This window comes from Ovis canadensis, chromosome 3 (assembly GCF_042477335.2).
Source record: "Ovis canadensis isolate MfBH-ARS-UI-01 breed Bighorn chromosome 3, ARS-UI_OviCan_v2, whole genome shotgun sequence".
Lineage (NCBI taxonomy): Eukaryota > Metazoa > Chordata > Mammalia > Artiodactyla > Bovidae > Ovis > Ovis canadensis.
Window position 1 is genome coordinate 153,907,311 of NC_091247.1, and position 27,215 is coordinate 153,934,525.

At 34.7% G+C, this 27,215-nt stretch overlaps 1 protein-coding gene across 18 annotated transcripts in view; it reads left to right on the top strand.

Annotated features, from left to right (window-relative positions):
• KIF21A (kinesin family member 21A) overlaps positions 1–23,070 on the top strand; it is a 182,300-nt gene extending 159,230 nt beyond the window's left edge. For 6 of the 18 annotated variants that reach the window (XM_069584617.1, XM_069584626.1, XM_069584619.1 and 3 more), the window contains 10 exons: positions 271–399; positions 2,520–2,558; positions 3,214–3,228; positions 7,426–7,562; positions 9,095–9,275; positions 11,055–11,219; positions 13,448–13,565; positions 14,986–15,156; positions 16,967–17,166; positions 21,823–23,070. In XM_069584617.1, the coding sequence (XP_069440718.1) occupies positions 271–399; positions 2,520–2,558; positions 3,214–3,228; positions 7,426–7,562; positions 9,095–9,275; positions 11,055–11,219; positions 13,448–13,565; positions 14,986–15,156; positions 16,967–17,166; positions 21,823–21,916 (1,249 nt within the window). In that variant the 3' untranslated portion in view covers positions 21,917–23,070. The remainder of the gene's footprint in view (positions 1–270; positions 400–2,519; positions 2,559–3,213; positions 3,229–7,425; positions 7,563–9,094; positions 9,276–11,054; positions 11,220–13,447; positions 13,566–14,985; positions 15,157–16,966; positions 17,167–21,822) is intronic. The other 12 variants (XM_069584629.1, XM_069584631.1, XM_069584630.1 and 9 more) reach the window with 3 other exon arrangements.
• Positions 23,071–27,215: the final 4,145 nt, after the last annotated feature.

A 27,215-nucleotide genomic window follows, 5' to 3' on the forward strand; every position in this document is an offset into this window, starting at 1 on the left:
CTCAAATAGTATAATTTTAAATTTGGTTTGCTTTATTTATACTGACTTCAGATTTTAGCAGACATTTTATTTAGTGCCATCATGTGTCCAATGCGACAAAATTCAGTGGAAAAAAATTTCAATGAAATTGTTTGGAGAAGGAAGAGAGGATGAAAGGAAGGAATTCTATAATGAAAAGCTTTTTAAAAAATAAAAGCATGTTTCTTATAACATTTCTAACAAATTAAAGCCAATTAAAGCCACCTATGTAATGTTCTTTTTTTCTTGTAGCTCAGATTCTGGAACCTCAGAGGCTAGTCTTTCACCTCCTCCTTCCCCACCAAGCCGGCCCCGTAATGAGCTGAATGTTTTTAATCGTCTTACTGTTTCTCAGGGAAACACATCAGTTCAGCAGGATAAGTAAGTCATTAAGTAAAAGAGCCCCAATTATTTGTTATAATATTCTGAACCTTTCAATACAGTCTGCAAAAAACATTTAGCCTCTCTCTATGTTGGAGATGGAGTCTGACTTGTAAACTCTTCCCATATTTCATGTATTTTTCTAATGGAAAATGAACCATACAGACAAAATTAGAGAAATTTATTTTCCTGCTGAACATTATTCCCTGCTATTGATTTGCATTGCTGTACTTCCACATTTGTCTTGCTTTTTTTTTTTAACAAGTAAATTAGAATTGAAAATCTTTGAGATCACTTGAAGTTTAAATTTCTTGGGATTCTTCAGCTTTATTGAGTCCATAAAAGCCTCTAATCCAGATAGCCTGCACTGAAAAGAGGCAAATTATTTTACTTTTGGTGCATGTATCATCTTCTAAAACCATTGTCATAAGTGTATGGGTAAAAGAGTACTTTGGCGGGTGGAGAACATAGAACTCTGGGTTGTTGGGGAAGAGAAGTTGGAGAGGGATGGAAAATATAATTTTCATTAAATTTAAAGTGAAAAAATATTCCCACATTGAGCCAGAATCTCTTTTGCAAGAATTTCCTACTAACAGTGTTGCCGTAAGGTATTTATTAACTGACTTCTCTGCTTTGAGTTTGAATGATAACATTGTGGATAATATACATACTAGATATTCAGTATCCCACACCAGTTCTTTGTCTTTTATGGTATAATCTCCCTGTATATATCAGTTTCTGAAATTTATAAGGTATTGTTTAAGATCCATCTGGCGTGTTTAGGTCATGCTAAATGGCTCTATGTGTAAGCACATCATCATTTTGAAAGATTGTTTAATCTACTTAATTTATGGATACATTTTTATTAGATTTTAATATAGTTTTAGCAGTAGATACAGACATGTCCTTTAAAATGATCTAGCTGGTTTTTTAAAAAAATATTTAAAAGAGAACATTGTTATTGTTAAATCCTATCTCTTATTTAATTGAGAAAGAGTAGAACATTAAGAATGTCTTTAGGAAGTCCATTTTCACAAGCAATATGAAGAATTACTCTCCCTTGCAGTCAAAGTCATAAAATTTTTGTGTCAGTCTTTTGATAATCTTGACAATCTAATCATAGTTCCATATTTTCTGAAATTGTTTATGAGCTACCAATCATTTGACTCTGTTGTCATCTCTATAAAGTAAAATTTAGAATAACTGACTACACTTTCAAAAATCTCACCTAACTTTTGAATCACTTTCTTTGGGCTCCTTTTTGAGACTAGCATATTTTACCAGATAGAATTAGGTCCTACACATTGTTTCTGATTACATACTATGCAGTATTATGTAATCACTTTATCATCATTCTTCCCAAGTATTAGAATGACCAAAAAGTTTGTTTGGGAATTTTTCATAAGACGTTATGGGAAAGCCCAAATCAACTTGGTGGTCAACCCAAGATAGTATATAATAATACAAGCTAAATAGATTTTCATAGTAACTAGACTTATTGTCAGTCCTGGAGGTTTCAGGTTAAGGCTGACAAGAGTAGCTCATCTATTTTTAAATTCCAGTAAAACCTCCTAACTATTACTAAGGGACTGCCTAGTCAGAAGAACTCCATGTTTTTGAGATGAATTAAAATCCAAGGTTATTAAATTTTGAATGATTTGCTTTCCATATATACGTATGATGTATTTGTGCAACTTCCACATGAAGAGTCTAAATATAAAGTAATTATCAAGAGGAATAAAATTCATTAATGACTATCGAGACAGAAAAGGTTTCTAGTACTAGTCAAATTAGAGTCTTGAGGTGATGTATTTCACTAGCTTGATGCTGTTCCTTTTCAGGGCCTGTATTTTAGAAGGTGAGAGTAGATTAGGTTCTGCGGATCAGTAATAGAAAGTCCCCACCAAAAAAAATTTTGGAAGAAAACATAAGCACAAAATTTTAACTTATTTGGCTATCAATGAATTTGCTGACATTCTGCGCAGATAGAAAAGGAATGCACTATAAAGGAAATGTTTGCTGTATTTCTGTTATTCATAGTACTGAATCCGTTCAGTCTCAGTGTCTACCTGTTGACATCTGTTTTCTTTTTCCTCATAATTCTAACTCTTTCACTGTAGGTCTGATGAAAGTGATTCCTCTCTGTCGGAGGTACACAGGTACTTTCTATCTTTCCTACGTTCTGGCATTTCATTGATGTTCTAAAATGCCCTCCAAGAAACTTTAAACAAGTCTCATTTTTGTTGCACTCATAACTTGTAAGCCATAAAAATGCACTAATATTTTTAAACATTAATTTTAATATACTTTTATGAAGTCATAGCTTTCAAGGTAATGGCAAGCTTTTTTAATATAATAGTATAAAAACTTGTGCCATTCGTATTCTGTCTATAATCTAAAACTTTTATTTAAAAGAAATGAAGTTTTATGAAAATTAATGTCAAGGTTTGCTCATCAGACATTTTTTCCACCCCAAACTGTAGGAAGTGAATAAGGTATTTTTTCATGTTGATTTATTGATTTTAAATAAAATTTTATGGCAAGCTCTGTGATTTTAAAACAAAAGGTATGCTAGGGGAAAAAAGTATACTGTGGTACATAAAATATAGAAAGTAAAGAATTTTTAAAACATAATATTTTAAGCATTTTAGATGCTGTTTTTAAAATAATGTTGCATTTTTTCATGTTATGGATTTTTTGGACCCTTAACTTCTCTTTTTTTCCTTTCATTTCCTGTCCTTACTAATCAATTTGTCTCCTTCTTTCTCTTTGCACTACTTTCCCATGTTTCATGACCATTTTCCTGATCATCAGTAGATCCTCCAGAAGGTAGGCAGGGGAAGGGAGAGGAAATCAATATCATTCATAGTATTACAAGACTTTACTGGTTTTTCATGGACCAAAAAGCATTTTTTTCCCTTTCACATCAGATCTGTTGTATAAGTTTGCAATATTAAAGTTGAGTTATATATTTCATAATGTAAATAGGTTTTTAATAAATACCTTTGACTTATGTTTCCAATTACTATATTTTTTCTATTAATATTATCTTTTGTATCAGGTTAAGGCTATAAAAATTAACCCCAATATTCTGAATATTTGAGAGTATTTTTCAGTATCTAATGAATATAATATTATATTTAATGTTGAAATTATTTTATTCAGAAGTCTGAATAAATAAAATACATAAGAATGAAAAAGAGACATCCTGGTCTCTAAGGCATGCCATACATACGTTATTGAAAGTAGATACTTACCTTTGTAATTTTACAACCTTTCATATGGCAGAATTGTGTTGAATGTTATGTCATCAAGGGAACATTAGTAGATTCTTAGGATAAAGATAGTAATTTTAAGGAAGGAAATCTTTGGAGACATAGTGTTAAATAACCAAGGATACTGTTTTAACTTTTTTCTTAGGATGATTTGTGTCATTTAGTCTGCATTTGCACAGATCAAAGCAGCTCTAAGAGTGTTAAAATGAATTCTTTTATTTATAATCAGCTTGTTAAAATATACATACATATATATGTAGTGTTTTGGAAGTAAGTATTATAGTAATAGACTATGCATTAGATCATAACTTTTCAACATCTGAAGCAACAGTTAAAATTTGATGGCTTCAGTTCATAACTATAAACGCCACGTAATAGGATTTCAAAATCCAATTTTAGACTTTTGAGGAGGTTTTGCTACCATTTCTATTTCAATCTGTTAAATTTCTAGATAACCCACAAATTACTGAGCATTAATTTCAAGGATCTCAAATTAATGTGTATATACAAATAATGCTTTGGATTTTGTAGTTATTCATCCATGTGGTGGATGATCTATGTGATCCATCCATGTTCCTGGTCTTATTTCTGCTGAGAAACTCCCTTTACTTTTTGAAATCATTATAACCTAAATCCTAAAAATAAATATTTCTTAATCCTGAGCCTAATTTATTAGCTCTTTAAATAGTTTGTTCATTGGTCTGTCATCAGCCCTCTTGAGCTATACTAGCATTAATCCAGTACATCTTTTCTGCATGCATATGACAGCTCTTTAAATATTTAGTACTTTTGTATGGTCTCTCCAATGAAAGTTCTTTTATCAGCTCAATAAATTTAATCTGTTTCTAATGTGGTATAGTCTGCAGATCCTTCTTGTTTCTACTGTTTTGGAAAATTTCCAGGTTTTCAAAGCTCTTTTTAAAATGTGGCCTCTAGAATTCCACTTCATTCTAGATGTAGCCTTGGCAGAGTATAGTAGTTCTATTGATTTCTTTCTCCTGAAATATTTACTTATATTTCAGAAGTTACTGAAAATAGTGTTAGAGGAATCATACATTGTTGATCCGTTAATCTTATATTCAATAAACAAATTTCTTTAGCTTTTAAAATCTAATTAAGCCCCTTTCCTACTTGGAGCATTCTGTTCTATCTTCAACTTAAATTTCATGTTTAAATTTTATCCAGTGAATGTTTTAGTGCTAAGTACATACTTAAACAGATTTTGGGAATAATTTTGTAGACAATATAGCTCGTTAATATGTCAATTTAGAAAGCATGCCATATCTGTCTTCAGTTCAGTGGAAAGACTGACTAGATATTGAAGACCTTTTTCCAGATTGAGAGGAACATTGATTCTAGGGGTAATTTTACCGCCACTGATGGAACTACCTTACTACAACAATTTCAAACTCACCCACCATGAATGTAGGGATATCACTTGAAAAGCTTTTTGTATGGACTTTATTGGAGTCGATATACATTATGAATATGACATTACCCTAGTTTGCTGCCTATTAATTAAAAAAAAAAAAACTCCTCATGAGATGCGATCGCTTACTCATGAGCAGTTAGGTGTTTGTAGTTTTTGTAATTATTTATTTAATAGTCAGTTCAGTTCAGTTCAGTTCAGTCGCTCAGTCGTGTCCGACTCTTTGCAACCCCATGAATCGCAGCACGCCAGGCCTCTCTGTCCATCACCAACTCCCGGAGTTCACTCAGATTCACATCCATCGAGTCAGTGATGCCATCCAGCCATCTCATCCTCTGTCGTCCCCTTCTCCTGCCCCCAATCCCTCCCAGCATCAGAGTCTTTTCCAATAAGTCAACTCTTTGCATGAGGTGGCCAAAGTACTGGAGTTTCAGCTTTAGCATCATTCGTTCCAAAGAAATCCCAGGGCTCATCTCCTTCAGAATGGACTGGTTGGATCTCCTTGTAGCCCAAGGGACTCTCAAGAGTCTTCTCCAACACCACAGTTCAAAAGCATCAATTCTTCGGCGCTCAGCCTTCTTCACAGTCCAACTCTCACATCCATACATGACCACAGGAAAAACCATAGCCTTGACTAGGTGGACCTTAGTCAGCAAAGTAATGTTTCTGCTTTTGAATATGCTATCTAGGTTGGTCATAACTTTCCTTCCAAGGAGTAAGCATCTTTTAATTTCATGGCTGTAGTCACCATCTGCAGTGATTTTGGAGCCCCCCAAAATAAAGTCTGACACTGTTTCCACTGTTTCCCCATCTATTTCCCATGAACTGACGGTTCCCTCTATGAAACTCAACAAGTTTTACCCATCTGTAATTTCTGAAATCCACTTTTTTTTTTTCTCCTTTCTGGAATATTGGATCTACATATTTTCTCCCTTTTACTGATTCTCTTAGCATACCAACAATGATTTTTGCCTCCACAATGGTATATACTTTCAAAATCTTATGATGTAATAATTTAAAAATAGAAATACTTGAACTCATTGAATGTCCATTGTCAGTTCTAACTTATGTTGGGCTCACATTTCTTCTGAATTATTTCTGTCCCTGGCATCTTAAAAGTTGTTCTCATTCATCAAGAATGTGGATACAGACAGCTTTATCTCTGAATCTGTTCTAATATTAGGCCATCTGTCTTACATAATGGACACACGTGCATGTGTGCTAAGTCACTTCAGTCGTGTCTGACTCTTTGTGACCTTATGGACTGTAGCTTTCCAGGCTCCTCTGTCCGTGGGATTATCCAGGCAAGAATACTGGAGGGGGTTGTCATGCCCTCCTCCAGAGATCTTCCTGACCCAAGGATTGAACTCGCATCTCTCATATATCCTGAATTGGCAGGTTCTTTACTGCTGATGCCTCCTGGGAAGCCCATAAAATGGACATATTTCAGCATAACTTTTCTTCCTGCTCTGAGCAAAGATATGTCTAACTTATATATGTATTTTTTTTCCTTAATTCACTCTCATTTTTAGTCTTTCCAATACAATTATTTCAATTCAGATTCTGTCTTAAACTCCTTTAGGATAGGGACAGTGTTTGGATAAACTTTACATTTCCACAGTTCATAGTCCACTGGCATAAAGCAGGAATTCAAAAAATGTTAAACAGGAGAAAGCTCCAAAGAGCATCACTATTCTTTTAATATCTTATGCTTTTTAAAAAAAATCTTCTTTGAGATTGTTAGAATTTTAAAAGCTTTTTTTTTATTTTTGAGCCATTGTCCCTTTAGATTTCAATTTATGCAATCATTTTTGTATTTCTTCAAATTTGTTTGAAATCTGCTTTCTTAGTATTTTAGGTAGTATGTATTATGCCGTCCTTAAAATGTCTTTTTTTGACATAGAATTCCAGTGTGATAGTTACATCTTCCAATTTTCCATCATTAATACATCTTCTTTTTCATAATTTACTATATTTGAATAGCTCCCAATATTACTTCACTAAACTTTGAAGGGATAAAATTGTTAGTGAGAAAATTCAAAGGTATTGTTGACTTCGCTCTTTGCAGAATACAGCTGCTAGAAGATTCCTAAATAGTTGATGTACTTCATCACTACTATTATAATTTCACACTTTGTCCCTTTGCTTTAAAAAAAGACAAGGAGCAATCTGGTTTTTCAGTTCAGTTTAGTTGCTCAGTCGTGTCTGACTCTGGTTTTTATATAGTACCAATTATTTAGAACAACTTCTTAAAGTCAGAGAAATAAAAAATAGTTTCATGATATAGCTACTGAAAAAAATCTTATTTTTCCCCCACCTCAGGGGCATAATCAACCCGTTTCCAGCTTCAAAAGGAATCAGAACTTCTCCACTTCAGTGTATTCATATAGCTGAAGGGCATACAAAAGCTGTGCTCTGTGTGGATTCTACTGATGATCTTCTTTTCACTGGATCAAAAGGTGCTAATAGTTGTGTCATGTGATTATTTAGCAGATCTTTTTAATGATTACATTTAACAGGTTTTGAAAAATTTCAAGCTGCTTAAGACTCATAAGAATCTGAAAGATGATATTGTTCAACTGCTGAATTATATAAAATATAAAATCATTACATAGTTGAGAAGAAAGTAAAATCTCTGTTGATTTTATGTGAATAGAATGGTGAAGGAATACATCTCGATTTGGTAATTGAGCACCTAATGCATGCAAAGCCCTGAGCTTAGTAACGCAGGCTGTATAAAAATCCATAAAAGGCCATTACAATGTACAGTGTGGTAAAAGAATAAAATGGGTAGCAACCACCATTTCTTGAGCACTTAATAAGTGTCTGAAACTATACTAGCCACTGTGTAAATTTTACCTCATTTAATTCTCACAACAACGCCAATGTTGCATCTTCATTTTACAGATCAAGAAGCTGAAAATTCCAGGAATTAAATGATTTTTCCAGAAAAGCTTAGCTAATAAGTGGAAGAGCCAGGATTAGAAACCTAGGTCAGCACATCACCAAACCTGCACTTGCAGGCAACTAGAAATTAACTATAAATGATTTAAAGAGTTATACCTAAATATTTGGGGTTTCAGAAGAGAAAGAGATTATGCTAAACTGTGAAGGAAGGCTTTGATGAGGAGGCACTTAGGGTGAACCTTACTGGATTGTTTGGATATTGGCAAATAAAAATTGGCAACCAAGATTAGAGAGCAGTGTAAGCAGAGACATGGAGGTAGATGGTTTTGGAAACTAAATCCAGTTGGCTTGAAAAGTAGAATATATGTAGTAGTAGTGGATAATGAGGCTGGAAAGATGAGAAGGAAACATGTGCAGGAATTTGGGAAGCTAGTCAAAGCCTTTTAGCATTTAAGGATATTACAAGATAAAGGGAAAAATCTTGTCAGCACTTGTAAATAATAGCAAGCAATTCCCCAATTAAAAAAAAATTGCTCTGTTAAAGTATAATTTTCCAATAACTCAAATTAAATTTATTTCTCCAGGATAATTAGATACTTATGTCAGAAAGGCAAAGTCTTGAACAGAATAGTTTAATGATCATGTGTATGATTGTGTTAATGAAGTCAATTAGTGATCTCTGGAAAAGAAATGTGTATGTAGTTCTGCATGTGGAGTGTTATGAGAAGGGAAGAGAGTATCAAAACAAAATATTTTGAAGAGGCTGATTTGGAATGGCCATTTTAAACTCAGGGGCAATTTGAAATAAGACTATCAATATGTCTATTAAAAAATTTTGTATAATTATTCTTTAATACCACTTGATACATACACCAGATATGCTAGCTTTCATCTAATCCTTATACCTACTTTGCCCTTGAACCTGCTGCAAAGTGTCAGGATAGAGTTGGGATGCTATTGCAAGTTAATTAAATAATTACCATTTTCTTATCTCATTTTTTCTCGTAGGAGAGAAATTGTTATTGCTGAGAGAATCTATTTTAGTTCTTATTGACAATATTTCCTCTTTTTTATTTGCTTTTAGATCGTACTTGTAAAGTATGGAATCTGGTGACTGGGCAGGAGATAATGTCACTGGGAGGTCATCCCAACAATGTAGTATCTGTAAAATATTGTAATTATACCAGTTTGGTCTTCACTGTGTCAACATCTTATATTAAGGTGTGGGATATCAGAGATTCAGCAAAGTGTGTTCGAACGCTGACGTAAGTAACTTAGAGACAAATACCATAAGGGGCAAATAGTTCTTGTTTATAAAATATAAGAAAAGATAGGTCTATATATGCATTTTTGTTTATTTATACCTGCCCACTTGCAAAGAATATTAAAATGCTTACAATAAGAATGTATATAACATAAGGTGAAAAAATATTGAGAAAATAAAATATAATAGTTTAATATTAAACAGAAAAGGAGAAGTCATATTTAATCTGTGACTCAATACACATTTCATATTTCCTTCCTCCCCAAAACTAAGGAGTTGAATTTTCATTATTACTTGATGTAGTAAAATGATTTGCATTACTTGTTTCAAATGAATGCCACTCCTTGGAAAATGGCTGAAACCACCATTATAGACCATTAGGAAGTACTTGCAAAGTTCCCTTAACATCTATTAAATAATTAAATAATTGAGGAGTGTTTTTCTTAAGACACACTGATTTGATGTTAGCCTGTGTTTCATAATTGTAGATTGGACAATTGGAAAATGAGTTTATTTTCTGCATCTGTTTATTATATATGTCTTTAAAACGTACAGCAAATGATTCTTTTTCCCATAAGATTAATGAACTATTTCACATAATTAAAATTTTAAATAAAAGGTGAATTCTATTGGTTTAAATAAGAGAAAGGAGCTTAAGGATGGTTAATTTTTACTAATTTGTAGAGTGAAGATTATTAACACTTAAATGCTATTTTATATGTTGAGACTACTAAGTATTTACTATGCTAAATACAGGTCTCTTGAGGGAAATTTTATAGGAAAAAACACTATCTTAGAAATTTACCAATCCAGTTGACTCATTAAAATCATTGGAAAATGTTAATTTTAACTTGATTTTTTAGAAGTTAGCTAATAAAATGATTCAAAATTGAAAAATATATTTGCTATTTAGAATTTAGCTGAGGAAATAAATCATGTTTAAGTCTTTTCCACATAGTAAACAGTCCATATATGATTGGGTTAAAGTATACAAAAACTCTTATTCAAAAGGTCATATCTTATATATGAAAGAAATATTGGTTTGTTCCTCGGTGGACTTCTGCAAGCTGCAGGGAAATGAATTAACTTTGTGGCACTGTATCATTTGTTGAGCCTGGTGGGCTACAGTCCGTGGGGTCACAAAGAGTTGGACATAACTGAGCAACTGAGCACATTCACACATCATTTGTTGAGTTTTGTTATCTTTGTCATCTAGTCTTTTCTGAATCATGTTTAAGTCATCTCTAATAGAGCCCAGAGCCTGGATACCCAGGTAGCTTTGTGATAAAGAGTCTGTCTTTCGGTGCAGGAGATGCAGGAGACGTGGGTTCAGTCCCTGGGTTGGGAAGATCCCCTGGAGTAAGAAATGGCAACCCACTCCAGTATTCTTGCCTGGAAAATTCTATGGACAGAGGAACCTGGCGGGCTACCGTCCATAGGGTAGCAAAGAGTCGAACATGACTGAGCATGACACAGTGACTAATATAGCCCCAAATTCCTAGTGTTATAACTTGCAAAGTAAGAGTTTTAAGCCATGTCATCTTATTTTCTTCATTCATTTTTTTTCACTTATCTGTCAATGAAGATAAATGAAAGGTGGCACAAAGGTGGCACTTTCATTTATTAGTGCCACCTACGTGCATGTGAAGTGCTATGCTAGATGTAGTGCATACAGTGAAGAACACGGATGTTGCCTACAGTCCGTTTCCTGGGCATTTAAGAAATTCTATGACTAACTCTTGTCCAGAATTGTGACTTACTTTGTTTCGTCTCTGTTAAGGTCTTCAGGTCAGGTTACTCTTGGAGATGCTTGTTCTGCAAGTACTAGCCGAACAGTTGCTATTCCTTCTGGGGAAAACCAGATCAATCAAATTTCGTTAAACCCAACTGGGACTTTCCTCTATGCAGCCTCTGGAAATGCTGTCAGAATGTGGGATCTTAAAAGGTAGAGTTTTAAAGAAAATGTATTTCCTGTATATGGCAAATGCAATTTTCACACATTGATATTAGTGCTGGTGCAATCTAATTTATATAACCCCAGAAGTTGATATAAAATCCTAGATTTTTCTGTTTGATTCAGCATCCCTAAATGTCTCCTCTGTCCTCATTAGCACACTCAACATTTTTCTTTCTTTTAATCTCCATTGCTGGGGAAAAAAAACAAAATAGACTTTATTAATATTTGTCAATAAGTCGTATTGTTTACTAAGAAGAGAACAAGATTCTCATGCTAGTTACATCAGTAACTTTGAAAGAATTATTTTTTTGTAACATCACTTATATATCTTATATTTCAAAATTTTCAATTTATAAACCTTAAAAGTTTGATCATAAATCTTCACAGGATTTTTATGAATATAAAATTATATATGTATATATGAAGAAGTATTAAGAAGATGAAGTGAGTAAAAAGAATACCATGCATTACATCTTTGATTTGATTTTTATTTGCCATGAAGTAGGAGCTTTCATCCTTCATTTGAGTGTTTATTTTAGATTCTTTTCTAGTTATTAAAATGTTGGCAACAAGGGAATATTTATTTATTAGTTAACAAATATTTATTCAGCATCAACTGTGGCAGGTATTATACCAACGCTATGGTAGATACTGGAGATATAGATTGCACAAGACAAATTTGATGTCCGCCTTCTTAGAACTCATCTTGTAATGGATAATAAAGGCCACTAAATAGGCAATTACAAGATTCTGAGTAAAGTTGGTAATTCAGGTAATAATCCCATTTAGAAGGGTTTTGTCAGTGGGCTTCCCTGGTGGCTCAGATGGTAAAGCATCTGCCTGCAATGCGGGAGACCTGGGTTCGATTCCTGGGTCGGGAAGATCCCCTGGAGAAGGAAATGGCAATCCACTCCAGCACTCTTGCCTGGAAAATCCCATGGACGGAGGAGACTGATAGGCTACAGTCCATGGGGTCGCAAAGAGTCGGACACAATTGAGCGACTTCACTTTCACTTCACTTTGTCAGTGGTAAATCAAAGGGAAATTTATTTTAGAAATTTTGAGGGTAACTATTTATTACTTGTAATATTTTAATGGTTGGCTGAAAAAGTATAATAAGCATAATTTATAGATAAATAAATGAGAAAGAAGAAACATAGTCATGACTACCGTTTTAGAGATAAAAAATAGAAAATTGAAAACAGTGCTTGTTTAAGAAAATTTGGAATGTGATGAGAACCAGGTTTATTCTTAAAGATATTAAACTTGACTTGTATTCAGAGTACCATGGAAGAAGATACTCAGCATCATGACATGAGGCAAAAAAGATACCAGCTTCTAAAAATTTCTACACTTTCTTATCTGCTGAAAAGTTAGATCCTTTGAAACTTGCTTGCTTTCAGCAACATAATTAAGTACAGATTCATCTCAACAAATTAACTATAAAAAAGAGTTACAAGAAATAGTAATATTCTAGAAGCCAGATATATCTCTGTATTACAGCAGCTTGATTTGAGGTAGGATTATGAAACAAAGGTTCATTGCCACCTCCTGACAACGGACATCACACTTTTCTACCAGTCATATATATTCCTGGCCATTTTAATACCTTTGTAATAACTGATGAAATGGACTATATTTTCTGTATACTATATGTATACTATATGTATACTTTCTGTATACTATATGTATACTATATGTGTAATACGTGTGTACTTATGATGTACGTGTGCATATATATACGTATATACATATATGTATATATATGATACTATATGTGTGTGTAATAAAATAATCTTACTTTCTTCAAATTGTTATTTTCTAATTATATCAGTGACATAGTTGTTTTAGTCAAATTTAAAATTGATGCTAATATGTCTATAACATGTTGAGACATTTAACAGATTAAGGTTTATCTGGACTTAGGTTGGAGTTAAAATTAACCCTAAGCAAGTTTTTGGACTTTTGATGCTTTTTTTTTTTACTATCTGAATGACATCAGTCACTTTGGAATAACTTATTTAGGATTCCTAAACTTCCATCAGAGAATCAATTAGTTTGGCTATTTTTTGACTCTTAATTTGAGGATAGTTGCATAGAGGTGGAGTTAAATCAAAAAAGAACAGTTTTAGCAAAGACTGTTATTTTTGTTGAGACTTAGCCTCAGCATACTAAGAAATATTTTTAAACAAAATTATTTTTCTTTCTTTTTAAAGGTTTCAGTCCACAGGAAAGTTAACAGGACATCTAGGCCCTGTTATGTGTCTTACTGTAGATCGGATTTCTAATGGACAAGATCTAATCATCACTGGCTCCAAGGATCATTACATCAAAGTGTGTATAATAAAGCTGTTGAATTATATTCTCCTATTAAATGATAAGTTTGAAGTATTCAGATGTACCTAGGATGCTTTTCTCTTAATCAGTCCTTTTTTCTCATTTCTAGACTTTACTTTTTCTTCCTGATCTTTTCCTCACTCAGTTCCTGATTTTGTTATCTTATTTAAAAATGTATTCTCACTTTTTCATAGAGGATAGGTTGGGAGGGATTTTAAAGACGTTTTTTACCTCAGTCATCTAACTAATGCTTAAAGCTCATCGTCACGATCCCCCATCTTTTATACTGAGCGTATTATGGTCTTCATGTTTGTTTTATGCCAGTAGCAGATAAGATGAGGACAGATGAAAAGTTTGATTCTGGCGATGTTAAATTTGAAATACTAATAGAGGACCTCTTCATGTAAGCCAATATGCCATTTGAAAGGCAAGTACAAAGTCCATGATAAGTTATGACTAGACACATATGTTTCAGAGCCATTCAAATAGAAGCAGATGTTTAAGGAGTAGTTGATATGGCCAAAGGAGAGAGATTGATATGACTCAGCCTTGGGGAATCCTGTAAGGACCAACAGAAACAAAAAGAGAATATAGTAATAAAAAGAGACAGAAAGACTGTAAGTAATCTTCTTTTAGAAAGTTTTGTTACGATGAGAAGTGGGTTAATGACTTGAAAATGGAATGGTTAATGCAAGAGGGTTTTGTATTGGTAGACTTGAGCATGTTTATATGGTTAGAAAATGGGCTTAGTGGAGAGGGAAAGTGTGAAGAGTGAAGTAGTAGTAATTGGTGAATCAGATCAAAAAAGAATCAGATCAGATCAAAGATGTGTACCTTGAGAGAAAGTAAGTACACTTTAGTATCTTGAAAAGAAGGGAAGGATAAGAGAATGCTTGAGAATAAAAGGAAACTTTTGTAACTGTGAGGGGAAGGGATGGTCCAGAAAGTCTATTTTTGGTTATACTAGGCTTTTTAAAAACTCACAAGTTCGGTAGTTAAGAGAAATGAGGGCAACTGAGCAGAGTGAAATCGCATAGCAGCTTTGGAGAATTTGTGATGACCACCAAGATTGCAGAGCTGCCTGACTGTGTTTAAATAACAATCATATCATTTATCTGAGTTTCAACTGGATTGTTATATGTAACCTTTTTATTGTTTAACATATCATTTGTGCACTTACACATGAAAAAATTGGTTGTCTTTCTTAAGAGGTTACAAACATGTAAGCATGTGACATGTGAAAATTAGGGCTCAGGTTCATCCTGAGTCACTCAAAGCAAGTCATTTTTGTTAGTAAAATATTTATAACAAGTCACATTTGGTTAATATACATGTGTACATGTTTCTATGAATGAATACCTAAGGTGCTTATTTGTAAGTTAAATAGGATGACTACTTTCATTTTGCTTTTATTTAGATGTTTGATGTAACTGAAGGGGCCCTTGGAACTGTGAGTCCCACCCACAATTTTGAGCCCCCTCATTATGATGGCATTGAAGCATTAACCATACATGGGGATAACCTATTTAGTGGGTCCAGAGATAATGGAATCAAGAAATGGGATTTAGCTCAAAAAGATCTTCTACAGGTAATTCAAAACCTTTTCATGAGATGGAGTGGGTACTTCAAAGTCATCAGTATTCTAATAAAAACACAAAGAGTCTCTATGTAGATTTTCAGCATTTAGGGATGGTATCAATCAGGGCTTTCTCTTAAAAAGTGTTTCATTATCACCTAACGGAGTTAGTAATTATGAAAAGGGCAACATTAGACCTTTAGTGATATCTCGTAGATAAGAGAAGAATAGACTCTGATAAGAATTGGAAGCTCTGGGATTGCCCTGTGCATCAGTTCAGTTCAGTTCAGTTCAGTCGCTCAGTCGTGTCTGACTTCGCGACCCCATGAATCGCAGCACGCCAGGCCTCCATGCCCTGTGCATGTGTTTACTAAATACAGGCCTGAAGTGAAGAAGTCAGTTTCTCATTTTGTTTTGTTTTTATGTACACATATTCCAAGGGCTTCCCTGGTGGCTCAGATGGTAGGGAATCTGCCTTCAATGCAGGAGATCCAAGTTTGATCCCTGGGTTGTGAAGATCCCCTGGAGAAGGGAATGGCAACCCACACTAGTATTCTTGGCCTGGAGAATTCCATGGACAGAGAAGCCTGGTGGGCTACTTTCCATGGGATTGCAAAGAGTTGGACATGACTGAACAACTAATGCTTCAATACTTTCACACATATTCCACAGAGTACCAAGTTTTGCTAAGGACAAAGCAGTCTAAATGATTCTTCATCTCATTTTCATACATCCAAGAATGGTGGTTCTCTCATTTCCTATAGAATGATAGTTGGGTTGAAGTGTTTTTTCAGTATAATCAAATATCAGTAGCTTTTCCTAATTCCCAGAAGACTTGTTCTCAATTTCAGGCTTTTTCTTATAAATGTATGAGTGTGTATGTATGTATTGCAGTTGCTCACACTTTCCTGCTTACAATCAGATGAAAAAAAAATGAACAAGTAGCATGAATGTTAATGAAAAAACTGGCAACAGGCACATACATTGCACTCAAAAGCTTTTCTTTTATAGATATACATTCTAGGATGTCTTTTATATTATATATATGAATATATATATGCATAAAATGTGGTCATATAGTCTGAGCTTATAATTATTGTTTGTTGTTGTTTAGTCGCTAAGTTGTGTCTGACTCCTTTGCGACCCTGTGGACTGTAGCCTGCCAGGCTCCTCTGTTCATGGAATATCCCAGGCAAGAATACTGGAGTGGGTTGCCATTTCCTTCTCCAGAGGGTCTCTCTAACCCAAGAATCAAACCTGAGTCTCCTGGATTGGCATGTGGATTCTTTACCACTGAGCCACCAGGAAAGCCCATAAGTATTGTTTACACATTGTGAAACATGTGGGTTAGCTCCAGCCTTCTTCAAAAAGCTTTAGGCCTCTATGTTCTCTTCCAAAATTTAAGGCAGCAATTTTAGGAGACAATCCTTATATTCTATATACCACGTGTAGTTTTCAAACTTGTTGTGTGAGATACATTTTCTAGAAAGGTGAGATATTTACTCCTTTGAAGAGGAAGTGGTGTTTGAAAATTTCAGTATACTTGCCATGTGTTTTAGATTCTATAGAGTTTTTAACATTGTAGGCCTTTAATACTGATAACACTGATGATAACTAGAGAATTAAATTGAGGAGCAAATTACAGATTATCTGTTTAAATCTCTAAGAGTTACTTAATAGAAAATAATTTTTATGGTTTCCAGACCAATTCAGTGTTCCAAAATTTGAATTTGTCAATAAAAACTTTGGTAACTTATTTTGGTGCGAAAATGTCAGTTTGAAAGGCTTCCCTTAAGCTGCTAATTTTTCTTTTTTCTCTCAGCAAGTTCCAAATGCACATAAGGATTGGGTCTGTGCCCTGGCAGTGGTACCAGGCCACCTAGTTTTGCTCAGTGGCTGCAGAGGGGGCATTTTGAAACTCTGGAACATAGACACCTTTGTGCCTGTTGGAGAGATGAAAGGCCATGAGAGTCCTATCAATGCCATATGTGTTAATTCCACCCACATTTTTACTGCAGCTGAGTAAGTTTTTCCTATTGGTTACTTGTGTTCAGATTTAATAAATAATGTAGGTTGTAAATATTTGGCAATGTAGAACATATGAAATCTTTCTTTTATTACAGCCATTCCAGGTCAATTTATGATATTTTATTTATATTTTCTGAGATGCACTGTGGTCACGGAGTTTGGGCTCCCCAGGTTATATGATAATAGTGTAACTGCTGTATCAGCTCTCTGCTTAGACTAGGAAGTCTGCTACCAGATCTTCTTGTAGCAGTTTTAATTTTTAAAAAATCATTCAGAAGTGATTAATTTCTAAATTGTCTTTCCAGAAAAGGTATAAAACTTGCCTCATTCTTCACATTTAGACCAAGTCATAAAAAAAACCTCTTTTATGCCTCTTCCACCTCCTTTAAAATCTAAGTACATAATAATAATATATACTCCCTCTTCCTTAGAATGACTGAATTGATTAATTTATTTGCTCATTTGCTCATCATTATGAATCTCCTGTGTGCCAGGCACTGTTCCAAAATCTTGGGAATAGAGAATTGAACAAAACAGATATAAATCCTAATTTCATTCTAAGGAGAAGAAAAAATGAACAAGTAAAATGTGTTACATGGTAAGAGATACTATGGAGAAAAAGCAAGCAGGGAGGGGAGATGAGAGCATCGCTAGGAACTGGGGTTGCACAATAGAATGGACAATGAAGATCTTACTGAGAAAGTGACATTTAAGAAGATGCTTGAAGAAGGTGTAGAGATGTGACCATAAAAATGACATAATATGTATTATATCATAATACATTATGTATAAGTACTTTTGGAAAGGAAATCATATGTACGATAATGTGAGGTGTTCATCTCATTCAAAACGTAATTTCTCATGAAAATCTCCTTATGTCATTTGTTTACCGATTATGTTACTTAATTTATTGAGCCACTTCTTGATTCATCTGTCCTAAATACACAATTACCCTGATTTTATTTTGAAACTTCTGCTAAATTTCTGTGGTGTCTCTTTTTATTTGTGCTGTTTCCACTGAATCCCTCATCTCATTTAAATTTACTTTCTGTCATCTCTAAAATGCATCAAAGATTTCCTTTGTGTTTTTCTAAGATGCTTATCTTAAATGCTTCGACAGCACTTATGCTATTGCATAAATAGCAAAGAGCATTGATGCTATTTCTGAGATACATTACTTTCTTAAGTTTCATCACTTTTGTTTATTCCCTTAGAAACTTATTTGTCCTTGACCATTTATGGGAGATAATACCCCTTATAGCTGTGGGACACTATAAAATTATTATGATTCACTGAGGTCTGATCACTGAGGTATGATGTAATATTTTTCTTCCATGATACAGGTTTATTTTTGAGAAATGGAAAATGTCCTCAGTTTACCCACGGTGCATGAGATGCAGATGTACTTACCATGTAACATAAAATCAGGAAAATAACCAATAAAATCAGAAGGCCTGTTTTCAAATTAGTTCTACTTATTCATTACCTAACAAATATTTATATGGGGCTTCGTATCTACCAGACATTGTTCTAATGTTTTCAGGCATTAACTCATTTAGTCTTCATAAGAACTCTAGAAAGTTATTATTGTAATCCCTATTTTATAGGTGGGAAGACTGAGGTACTTTGTAATTCACAGTCCTTGTATAAGTAATTCTGTCATATATGATTTCTGAATCTGTTGCATTGATTGATTTTTCTTATGATATAGGTCTTATTTTTTTCTGATTTTATGTCATATATTTTATTGAACGCTGAACATTGTAATGTTGTGTTTTGAATATCTGGATTTTGTTTTATTCATTTAAAGACAGTGGGTTTTACTTAAAGTTATGTAAGTTACTTGTGGTTCAGCTCATCTTTTTGAGACTTCAACTCTTGGGTTTTTACTGAATGTTTTGAATGTTTGATGCTATTCTCTACTTCACTGGTCAGAACTTGACTCTCACAGCTGTGTTTTGGTCTGGCAGTGTAGTCTGACTCTACTCATGTGCAGCTTAGCCTTCAGTCAAAGCCATTAGGGGGCCCCTATGTATGTAGATTGGTGGAATGTTTTTCCCTATAACTCCATAGTCCTTTTTGCATAGCTCTCCCCTCTTCTCTATTTGGTTTTACAAATTACAGCTATTTCACACTTCCCAGATTTTTATTACTGTCTTTTCAACTCTGATCCTGTGGTCTTCTGTTTATTTCCCCTCTTGCTTGCTGTAGTGTGGCAAGTGCCTCCAGACGGAAAGCCAGGGCTGTCACAGAGCTCACTTTCTCTGTTTCCCTTTTCTCAAGAATTACAGGCCTAAAGTACCCATCCCCCAGTTTCTGAAAATAGTTGTTCCATGTATTTTGTCAAGTTTTCACTTTGTGTTAACTCACAGAAGTGTTAACCTGGCATAGGTTACTCCGTCATGACTAGTAGTGGAAGTTTGCACATCTTAGATTTTGTATGTCCAAAACTAAACCCCCAGCCTCCCTGAGAAACCTGCTCATCCTATGCCCTCTTCCGTGTCAGCTGAAGGCTTCTCTTTTTTTTTCTGTTGCTCAGTACAGACACCTTCATTCCTCCCTTTCTTTCATACTCCATATCCAATTCATGAGCAAACTATGTTGGTATTCTACCTTTACATTATATCTAGAATCTGACTACTTCTCACCCTGCCTTTTGTTACCTCACTGACCCTAGTTACCATCAGCTCTTGGATTACTACAATAGCCTCCTAAACAAGCAAGGTCCCTTGCCCATATGTAGTCTATTCTCAACACGGACGCCAGAGTAATTTTTAAAAATTTTTAAAAATTATGATCATCTTGTTCTTTCTCTGCTCAAAAACTTGTATTGGTCATCCATTTTATCTAAAGTAGAAGCTGTACTTGATCTAAACCCTTTGAGCATTTGTCATCTCTCATCTTAACCTTCTAATACCCTCTGGCATGTTCCTTCTCTTACAGCATTGATAATATCTTTGCTGGACTTGAACATATCAGGCTTATTCCAGCCTTAAGACACATGCCCAAAGTGCCTTCAGAGATCCTGATCTTCTAACATTTTTCTTTCTCAGTAAGAATAACCCTGTGATTTTATTTAAAATTTAATCTCTCCTATCACCTACCACTCCTGATCCTGATCCCCTTTGCCATACTCCTTAATTTTTCTGTCACATTTATTACTTTCTAATAAACTAATAATTTTTATCATGTTTTATTGTCTGTCTCCTTTTGCTAGAATATATGATCTGCAAAGGCATAGGATTCTGTTATTTATTTATTTATTTTTAGTTGATCCCAAGCACCTAGAATAATGCCTGGGACACTGCAAGTTCCCAATAAATATTTGTTGAATGGATGGTTGAATGAATAAATGAAATGGGTAAATGGGTGGACAAGTGAACATATCCCCTTGCTATTTTCAATTATCTGTGCTGTGTGGGCTGGTGAAAGATTATTATTTCCCCCAGTTTTATTGAGATATAATTGACATATAACACTGTTTAAGGTATAATAGTAGAATGACTTGACTTACACATATAATGAAATGATTACTGTGGTAAGCTTAGTTAATATCCATCATCTCATGTAGATTTTAAAAATAGAAAAAAATGTGATTTTTTTCCCCCATGTGGTAAGAATTAGGGGTGAGGAGATTATTGATTACACACTAGAAAGCCTGGATTCTAGGCTCAATTCTGTCTTCTGTAATGTTACAATGACAAGTCACTAAACTTTCTATATCCTTAAAATATGCTACATAATCTTTGAAATGCTTTTAAACTATACAGTTTCATGGCAACTCTTTCTTTTGGCTTTGGGTTTATTAAGAAATTGGAGAAAAGCAACACTGTCTTTCTAGAGCCAGGAGAAATGTAACTGTCTAATGACTAGTACCCAGAACCCACATGTTAGGTGAATAAAAGTGTTTTCTCAGAAATGCATTGAATCGTCTATGTTCTATGACAGGTAGAGTGTTTGTCTGATTCCTAGTAGCTGCCTGCTTTTTCTGTGGGCTTATGCTGATTTCACCTGAATATAATTCTTCCTGAATATTGACAGATTCACCAACTCTCTGAAATCCCTGCCCAGGCCTCCTCACTGTGATCTTACTCTGGGCTTTTATGCCTGAAGACCTCTGACCATATATACGGACTATATCAATATAGCCTTAAGAGATGGGGCCTTGGAGTCAATCTGCCTGGTTTCAAATCTTGGTGCTGTCACTTTGTGATCTTGGGCAGATTTTTTTTTTTTTTTTTTGGCTGCACTGTGCAGCATACATAGTGGAAGGGCGAAGTCTTAACTAATGGACCACAAGGGAAGCTTGATCTTGGGCAAATTAGTTAACTTCTTTGGACCCCAATTTGCTCATCATAAATAGGGTATAATAGCATTATCTATATCTCATGGTAGGTAAAGAGAATAAAATGCATTAATGGTGTGAGGGGAACATAGTAACAACACCTGGCACATAGTAACTCTTTGATAATATAAACTATTTTTATTTTCATTATTATGGGTACCTATTTGATATACCTATGGGAAAATGTATATTTTTATCTATATCTATTAAATACCTTTTCTGTAAATGTTTCTTGATAAGTATTTCTAAGAACAGTATCTTTCTACCTGTTTTCACATATTCATTTTTAATTTATTATTTTGTAGTGATCGAACTGTAAGAATTTGGAAGACTCGAAATTTGCAAGATGGTCAAATCTCTGACACAGGAGATTTGGGGGAAGATATCGCCAGTAATTAAACATGAATGAAGATAGTCAGAAACTGAATACTGTGATACTTTATCTTCTTTATGGAAAATGTTGTCCTGAATTTATTAGGCGAAAACTTGTGAATGGAGTTAACTGGAAAATATATATGAATCCAACTACTGAATATAAATGGTATTCTAATGAAATTGTGTACTCTGTGCTAAATTTTAATATCTACCAATGCATATATAACCTATAATTGATACACTGCTTGATTCTCACTTTTACCATGGCTGGATTTTTGTTCCTATCTATAAAAAAAATCTTCAAATTATCTGAAATGCAAAATGTCTGCTTTTGTGACAGAAAATACACTTAGAATATAATGCCACCCACTGTTATCTCATTCATGTAGTCTGTTCAGCTGATTTACATATTTAAATCATATGGGAATGTTAGTCAAACATTGGTTTGTCTGGTATTTATGTCAGTCTACAGAGGGTTCCCAAATTTAAAAGCTCTTTTAATGTAATGAAAAAGATGTGAGAATATTATTGACAGTGATTTTTCATAAAATGGATTTGACTTTTATCTACTAACAAAGAATGTTAAACAGATTGTGTTAGATTTTGACATTTACTTGTATTGACCAAAGTTTTGCTGTGCTATTTTGTGTGCTCAGGACTAAATGCTGGTAAATTATTTTATTAGTGCTGTGCATACATTCTGTGATGGGAAACATTTTTGATGTCCTAACAGAAATACATTTTGATCTATTTTCCTATGGAGTTGTTTCTATTATCCACCTTTTAATTTCATTTTTATTTAATAGTAGTATTTCTTTCCCTTTTAATCTAATTTTTATATGCTGCTAAATATATTTTAATTATACTGTGTTTGCAAACCTTGGTAGCTATGATGAGAACTTTATCATCTGCAGTGGGAAAAGCTATGTAAATAGGTAGACTGTAAAGAAAGAATGTCTTATGTTGTAACTATGAATTTTAAATGCTGTAGATTGGATTTTGCAAAAGGATGTATAATTTATGTCTGCTCAGAATATTAATTTGTAAATTCTGCAAGTTTAATTTTTATGTGAGTGATATGACACTTGAAAATATTGTCTTGTGATCTTTCCCCCCAAAATATTTGCTTGTAAATGAAAACTTTGCTAGGGCTTAAATAAACATGTTGCTATGAATAATTTTTATTCTTTTGTTCTTTTCCTAATAGTATGAAAATGGGCAGTGTTTGTAAAAGTTTATTTTATCTGTGTGATTTAAAGAAAGGCATCTTTTTGTTATTCAGCATTACATATGCATTCCTTTTTTTTTTTTTTTTTTTGCTCACTATTAAAAAATCCACCTGAAGTGCAGGAGACCTGGCTTTGATCCTTAGGTCAGGAAGATCCCCTGGAGAAGGGAATGGTTACCCACTCTAGTATTCTTGCCTGGAGAATTCCATGGACAGAGGAGCTTCGTGGGCTACAGTCCATGGGGTCACAAAGTGTTAGACATAACTGAATGACTAACACACACAAGATGTGAAATATTCTTGAAAAGTGTAAACCATAACCTAATCTGGAGGAACCAAGGAAACTTACTATTTAAAGGAATTAAACTATATAGTACAGGGATTTGAACATAGATGATTAAACAAATAAAAATATTCCCATAATGATTAGGATAATAGCAACCTTGGTTACTTGGAGAGGAAATGTAAGGCAGGTATTGCAGGAGGTGAGCTAGGAGTGTAGAGGGATATGGTGATGGTGGTTCAGGTGTTAAATTATGTCCAACTTAATGGGTAGTTACCCACTACCAGTTATTGCCTCTCTTACTTTTTAGTAATAGAAGTCTGAGGATTTTTGCTGAGCACATGGCTGTGCAGACAGATTACATTTCCCCCTAACCTCGTAGTTCACCATGGCAAAACACCATGTTTCTGGCCATGTGATTCAAGAGGGTGTGATACATGAAACGTCTGGTCTTCTTTTAAAAAACGAAGTGCTTGACATTTACTCTAACTGCACCCTTTGCAGTGACTAGGATGTGGAAATAGTGGTAATGTACCAACCTTGACCATATAGATGAAGATGACATCCTGGTGAGGGATAGTAGAACAACATGATAGAATAAATCTGAGGAGTGACCTTGTGGCACAGGGCTTCTTTCTCGTTTGGAGCGTCCAACAGCCTTTATGCTGCAGTTCAGTTCAGTCGCTCAGTCCTGTCCAACTCTTTGCGACCCCATGAATTGCAGCACACCAGGCCTCCCTGTCCATCACCAACTCCCGGAGTTAAGTCCATCGAGTTGGTGAGGCCATCCAGCCATCTCATTCTCTGTCGTCCTTTTCTCCTCCTGCCCCCAATCCCTCCGAGCATCAGAGTCTTTTCCAGTGAGTCAACTCTTCATATGAGGTGGCCAAAGTACTGGAGTTTCAGCTTTAGCATCATTCCTTCCAAAGAAATCCCAGGGCTGATCTCCCGCAGAATGGACTGGTTGGATCTCCTTGCAGTCCAAGGGACTCTCAAGAGTCTTCTCCAACACCACAGTTTAAAAGCATCAGTTCTTCAGTGCTCAGTTTTCTTCACAGTCCAACTCTCACATCCATACATAACAACTGAAACAACATAGCCTTGACTAGACGGACCTTTGTTGGCAAACTAATGTCTTTGCTTTTCAATATGCTATCTAGGTTGGTCATAACTTTCCTTCCAAGGAGTAAGCGTCTTTTAATTTCATGGCTGCAGTCACCATCTGCAGTGATTTTGGAGCCAAAAAAAAATAAAGTCTGACACTGTTTCCACTGTTTCCCCATCTATTTCCCATGAAGTGATGGGACCAGATGCCATGATCTTCGTTTTCTGAATGTTGAGCTTAAGCCAACTTTTTCGCTCTCCTCTTTCGCTTTCATCAAGAGGCTTTTTAGTTCCTCTTCACTTTCTGCCATAAGGGTGGTGTCATCTGCATATCTGAGGTTATTGATATTTCTCCCAGCAATCTTGATTCCAGCTTGTGCTTCTCCCAGCCCAGCGTTTCTCATGATATACTCTGCGCATAATTTAAATAAGCAGGGTGACAATATACTAGGGACAGCAATTTTTTTTTCTGTAAAAGGCCAAATAATAAATATTTCAGGTTTTGTAGGCCATATGTTTCTCCTGTCATACATTTGATTTTTTATTATTTGTTTCTTTACCAGTCATTTAAATATGTAAAATTCTTAGCTTGAGGACCATGCAAAAAGAGGCTGGGCACCAAATTTGGCTCATAGGCAGTAATTTGCTTAACTGTTATATCAGAGAAAGATAACATATCTTTTTTGAGTCACTGAATTTTAAGATCCTTTGTTAAAGCAGTCCAACCAATAACATATAGAGTTACACATATAGCTACATAGAACTTTAAAAAAATAAGCTCTAGAAAAGGTTTTCTGCACAGAGGGAGTGTCTCAGGGCTACCAAACATGGTTGCACAGATTGTGCACTGCACCACTAAAGAAATACCATTCACTTTTAGAAATGATCAATTTATACATTTATTAAAAGTTTACATGACATTAAGTCACTTGTTATTAAAAGTAAAAGAATACATGATAATTTCAGCATATGGAAGAAAAACTATGATAAGAAAGGCATCTTTTTCTAATTTGAACAAGGGGTGCCTATGGCCTAGTGCCTTTTGATGTCCATTCCTTGTTATGTAAGGCCACTAAAAAATAATGAATTTCTTTCCTTAAAAATTATTAGTAGCTCAGGAAACTGGCTTCATGTAATTTTTCATTAAAAAATCAAAATTTTAAGTACCACAATATTTTCCTTCTCACACCTTTTTTAAAAATGATGAAAATAACTATTTGAAAGGAAAGATTTGGATGAGATGGCATACTAATAGTTTATCTGTGGCTAGTAACCAATTGTTCTGTGAATAACTGAAATTTTTGATCAGAATTTTATTTAACACAGGTTTTATATTGTCTCTGGATCCCACGTGGTGGCATGGCAGCCACTGGGCAGGACACTTGCTGCACTTGCTTTCTATCATCGCCACTAAGACGCTAAAAAGTCCGCAAATGTGCACTTGGACAGTGTAACTTTTGTACTTGCTTGCCTCCTCCATACATACCTAAAGGCCAAAAGGAAAGTAAAAGCTGAGTATAAACACATAAAGGATCCTAAGTCTGGATCTAGTAGTTACCACTGTTTTTTCATTCTTGCAGTTTAACTGAGATATAATTGACATTTAGCACTGTATAAGTTTAAGATGTAAGCATAATGATTTGAGTTTTACATATCATGGAGTGGTTATGACAGTTTAATGAGCATCATCCACAATTTCATACAGATACAAAATTAAATAAATAGAAAAAATGTTTTCCTTGTGATGAGAACTCTTAGGATTTGCTCTCTTAACAATTTTCATACATAGCATATAGTAGTTTTAACTATCAGTTGTACATTGCATCCCTAGTCTTTATTTATCTCATAACTGTATCCAATTCCTCCTCTCCCTAACCCCACCTCTAATAATCACAGATCTGATCTCTTTTCCATTGTTTGTTTCATGGGGAATATAATTGACCTACAACACTATGGGTGTGTGCGTGCTAAGTCACATCAGTCATGTCCCAGCTCTTTGTGACCCCATGGACTGTAGAATCTGTCAGGCCCCTCCGCCCATGGGAATTCTCCAGGCAAGAATATTGTAGTGGGTTGCCATGCCCTCCTCCAGGATATCTTCCGGACCCAGAGATCAAACCTGAGTCTCCTAAATAACCTGCTTGACAGGCAGGTTCTTTACCACTAGCACCACCAGGGAAGCCCCTACAATACTGTACTAGTTCCTATTACACAATATAGTGATTTCATATTTGTATATACTTCAGAATGATCACCGTGATATGTCTAGTTGCAATCTGTCATCATACTAAGATATTACATAATTATTGGCTATCAGTTCAGTTCAGTTCAGTCACTCAGTCATGTCCGACTCTTTGCGACCCCATGAATCACAGCACACTAGGCCTCCCTGTCCATCACCAACTCCTGGAGTTCACTCAAACTCACGTCCATTGAGTCGGTGATGCCATCCAGCCATCTCATCCTCTGTCATCCCCTTCACCTCCTACCCTCAATCCCTTCCAGCATCAGAGTCTTTTCCTTTTTTTATTTTTTTTATTTTGTTTTGTTTTGTTTTTTATTTTTTAAATTTTAAAATCTTTAATTCTTACATGCATTCCCAAACATGAACCCCCCTCCCACCTCCCTCCCCATAACATCTTTCTGGGTCATCCCCATGCACCAGCCTCAAGCATGCTGCATCCTGCGTCAGACATAGACTGGCGATT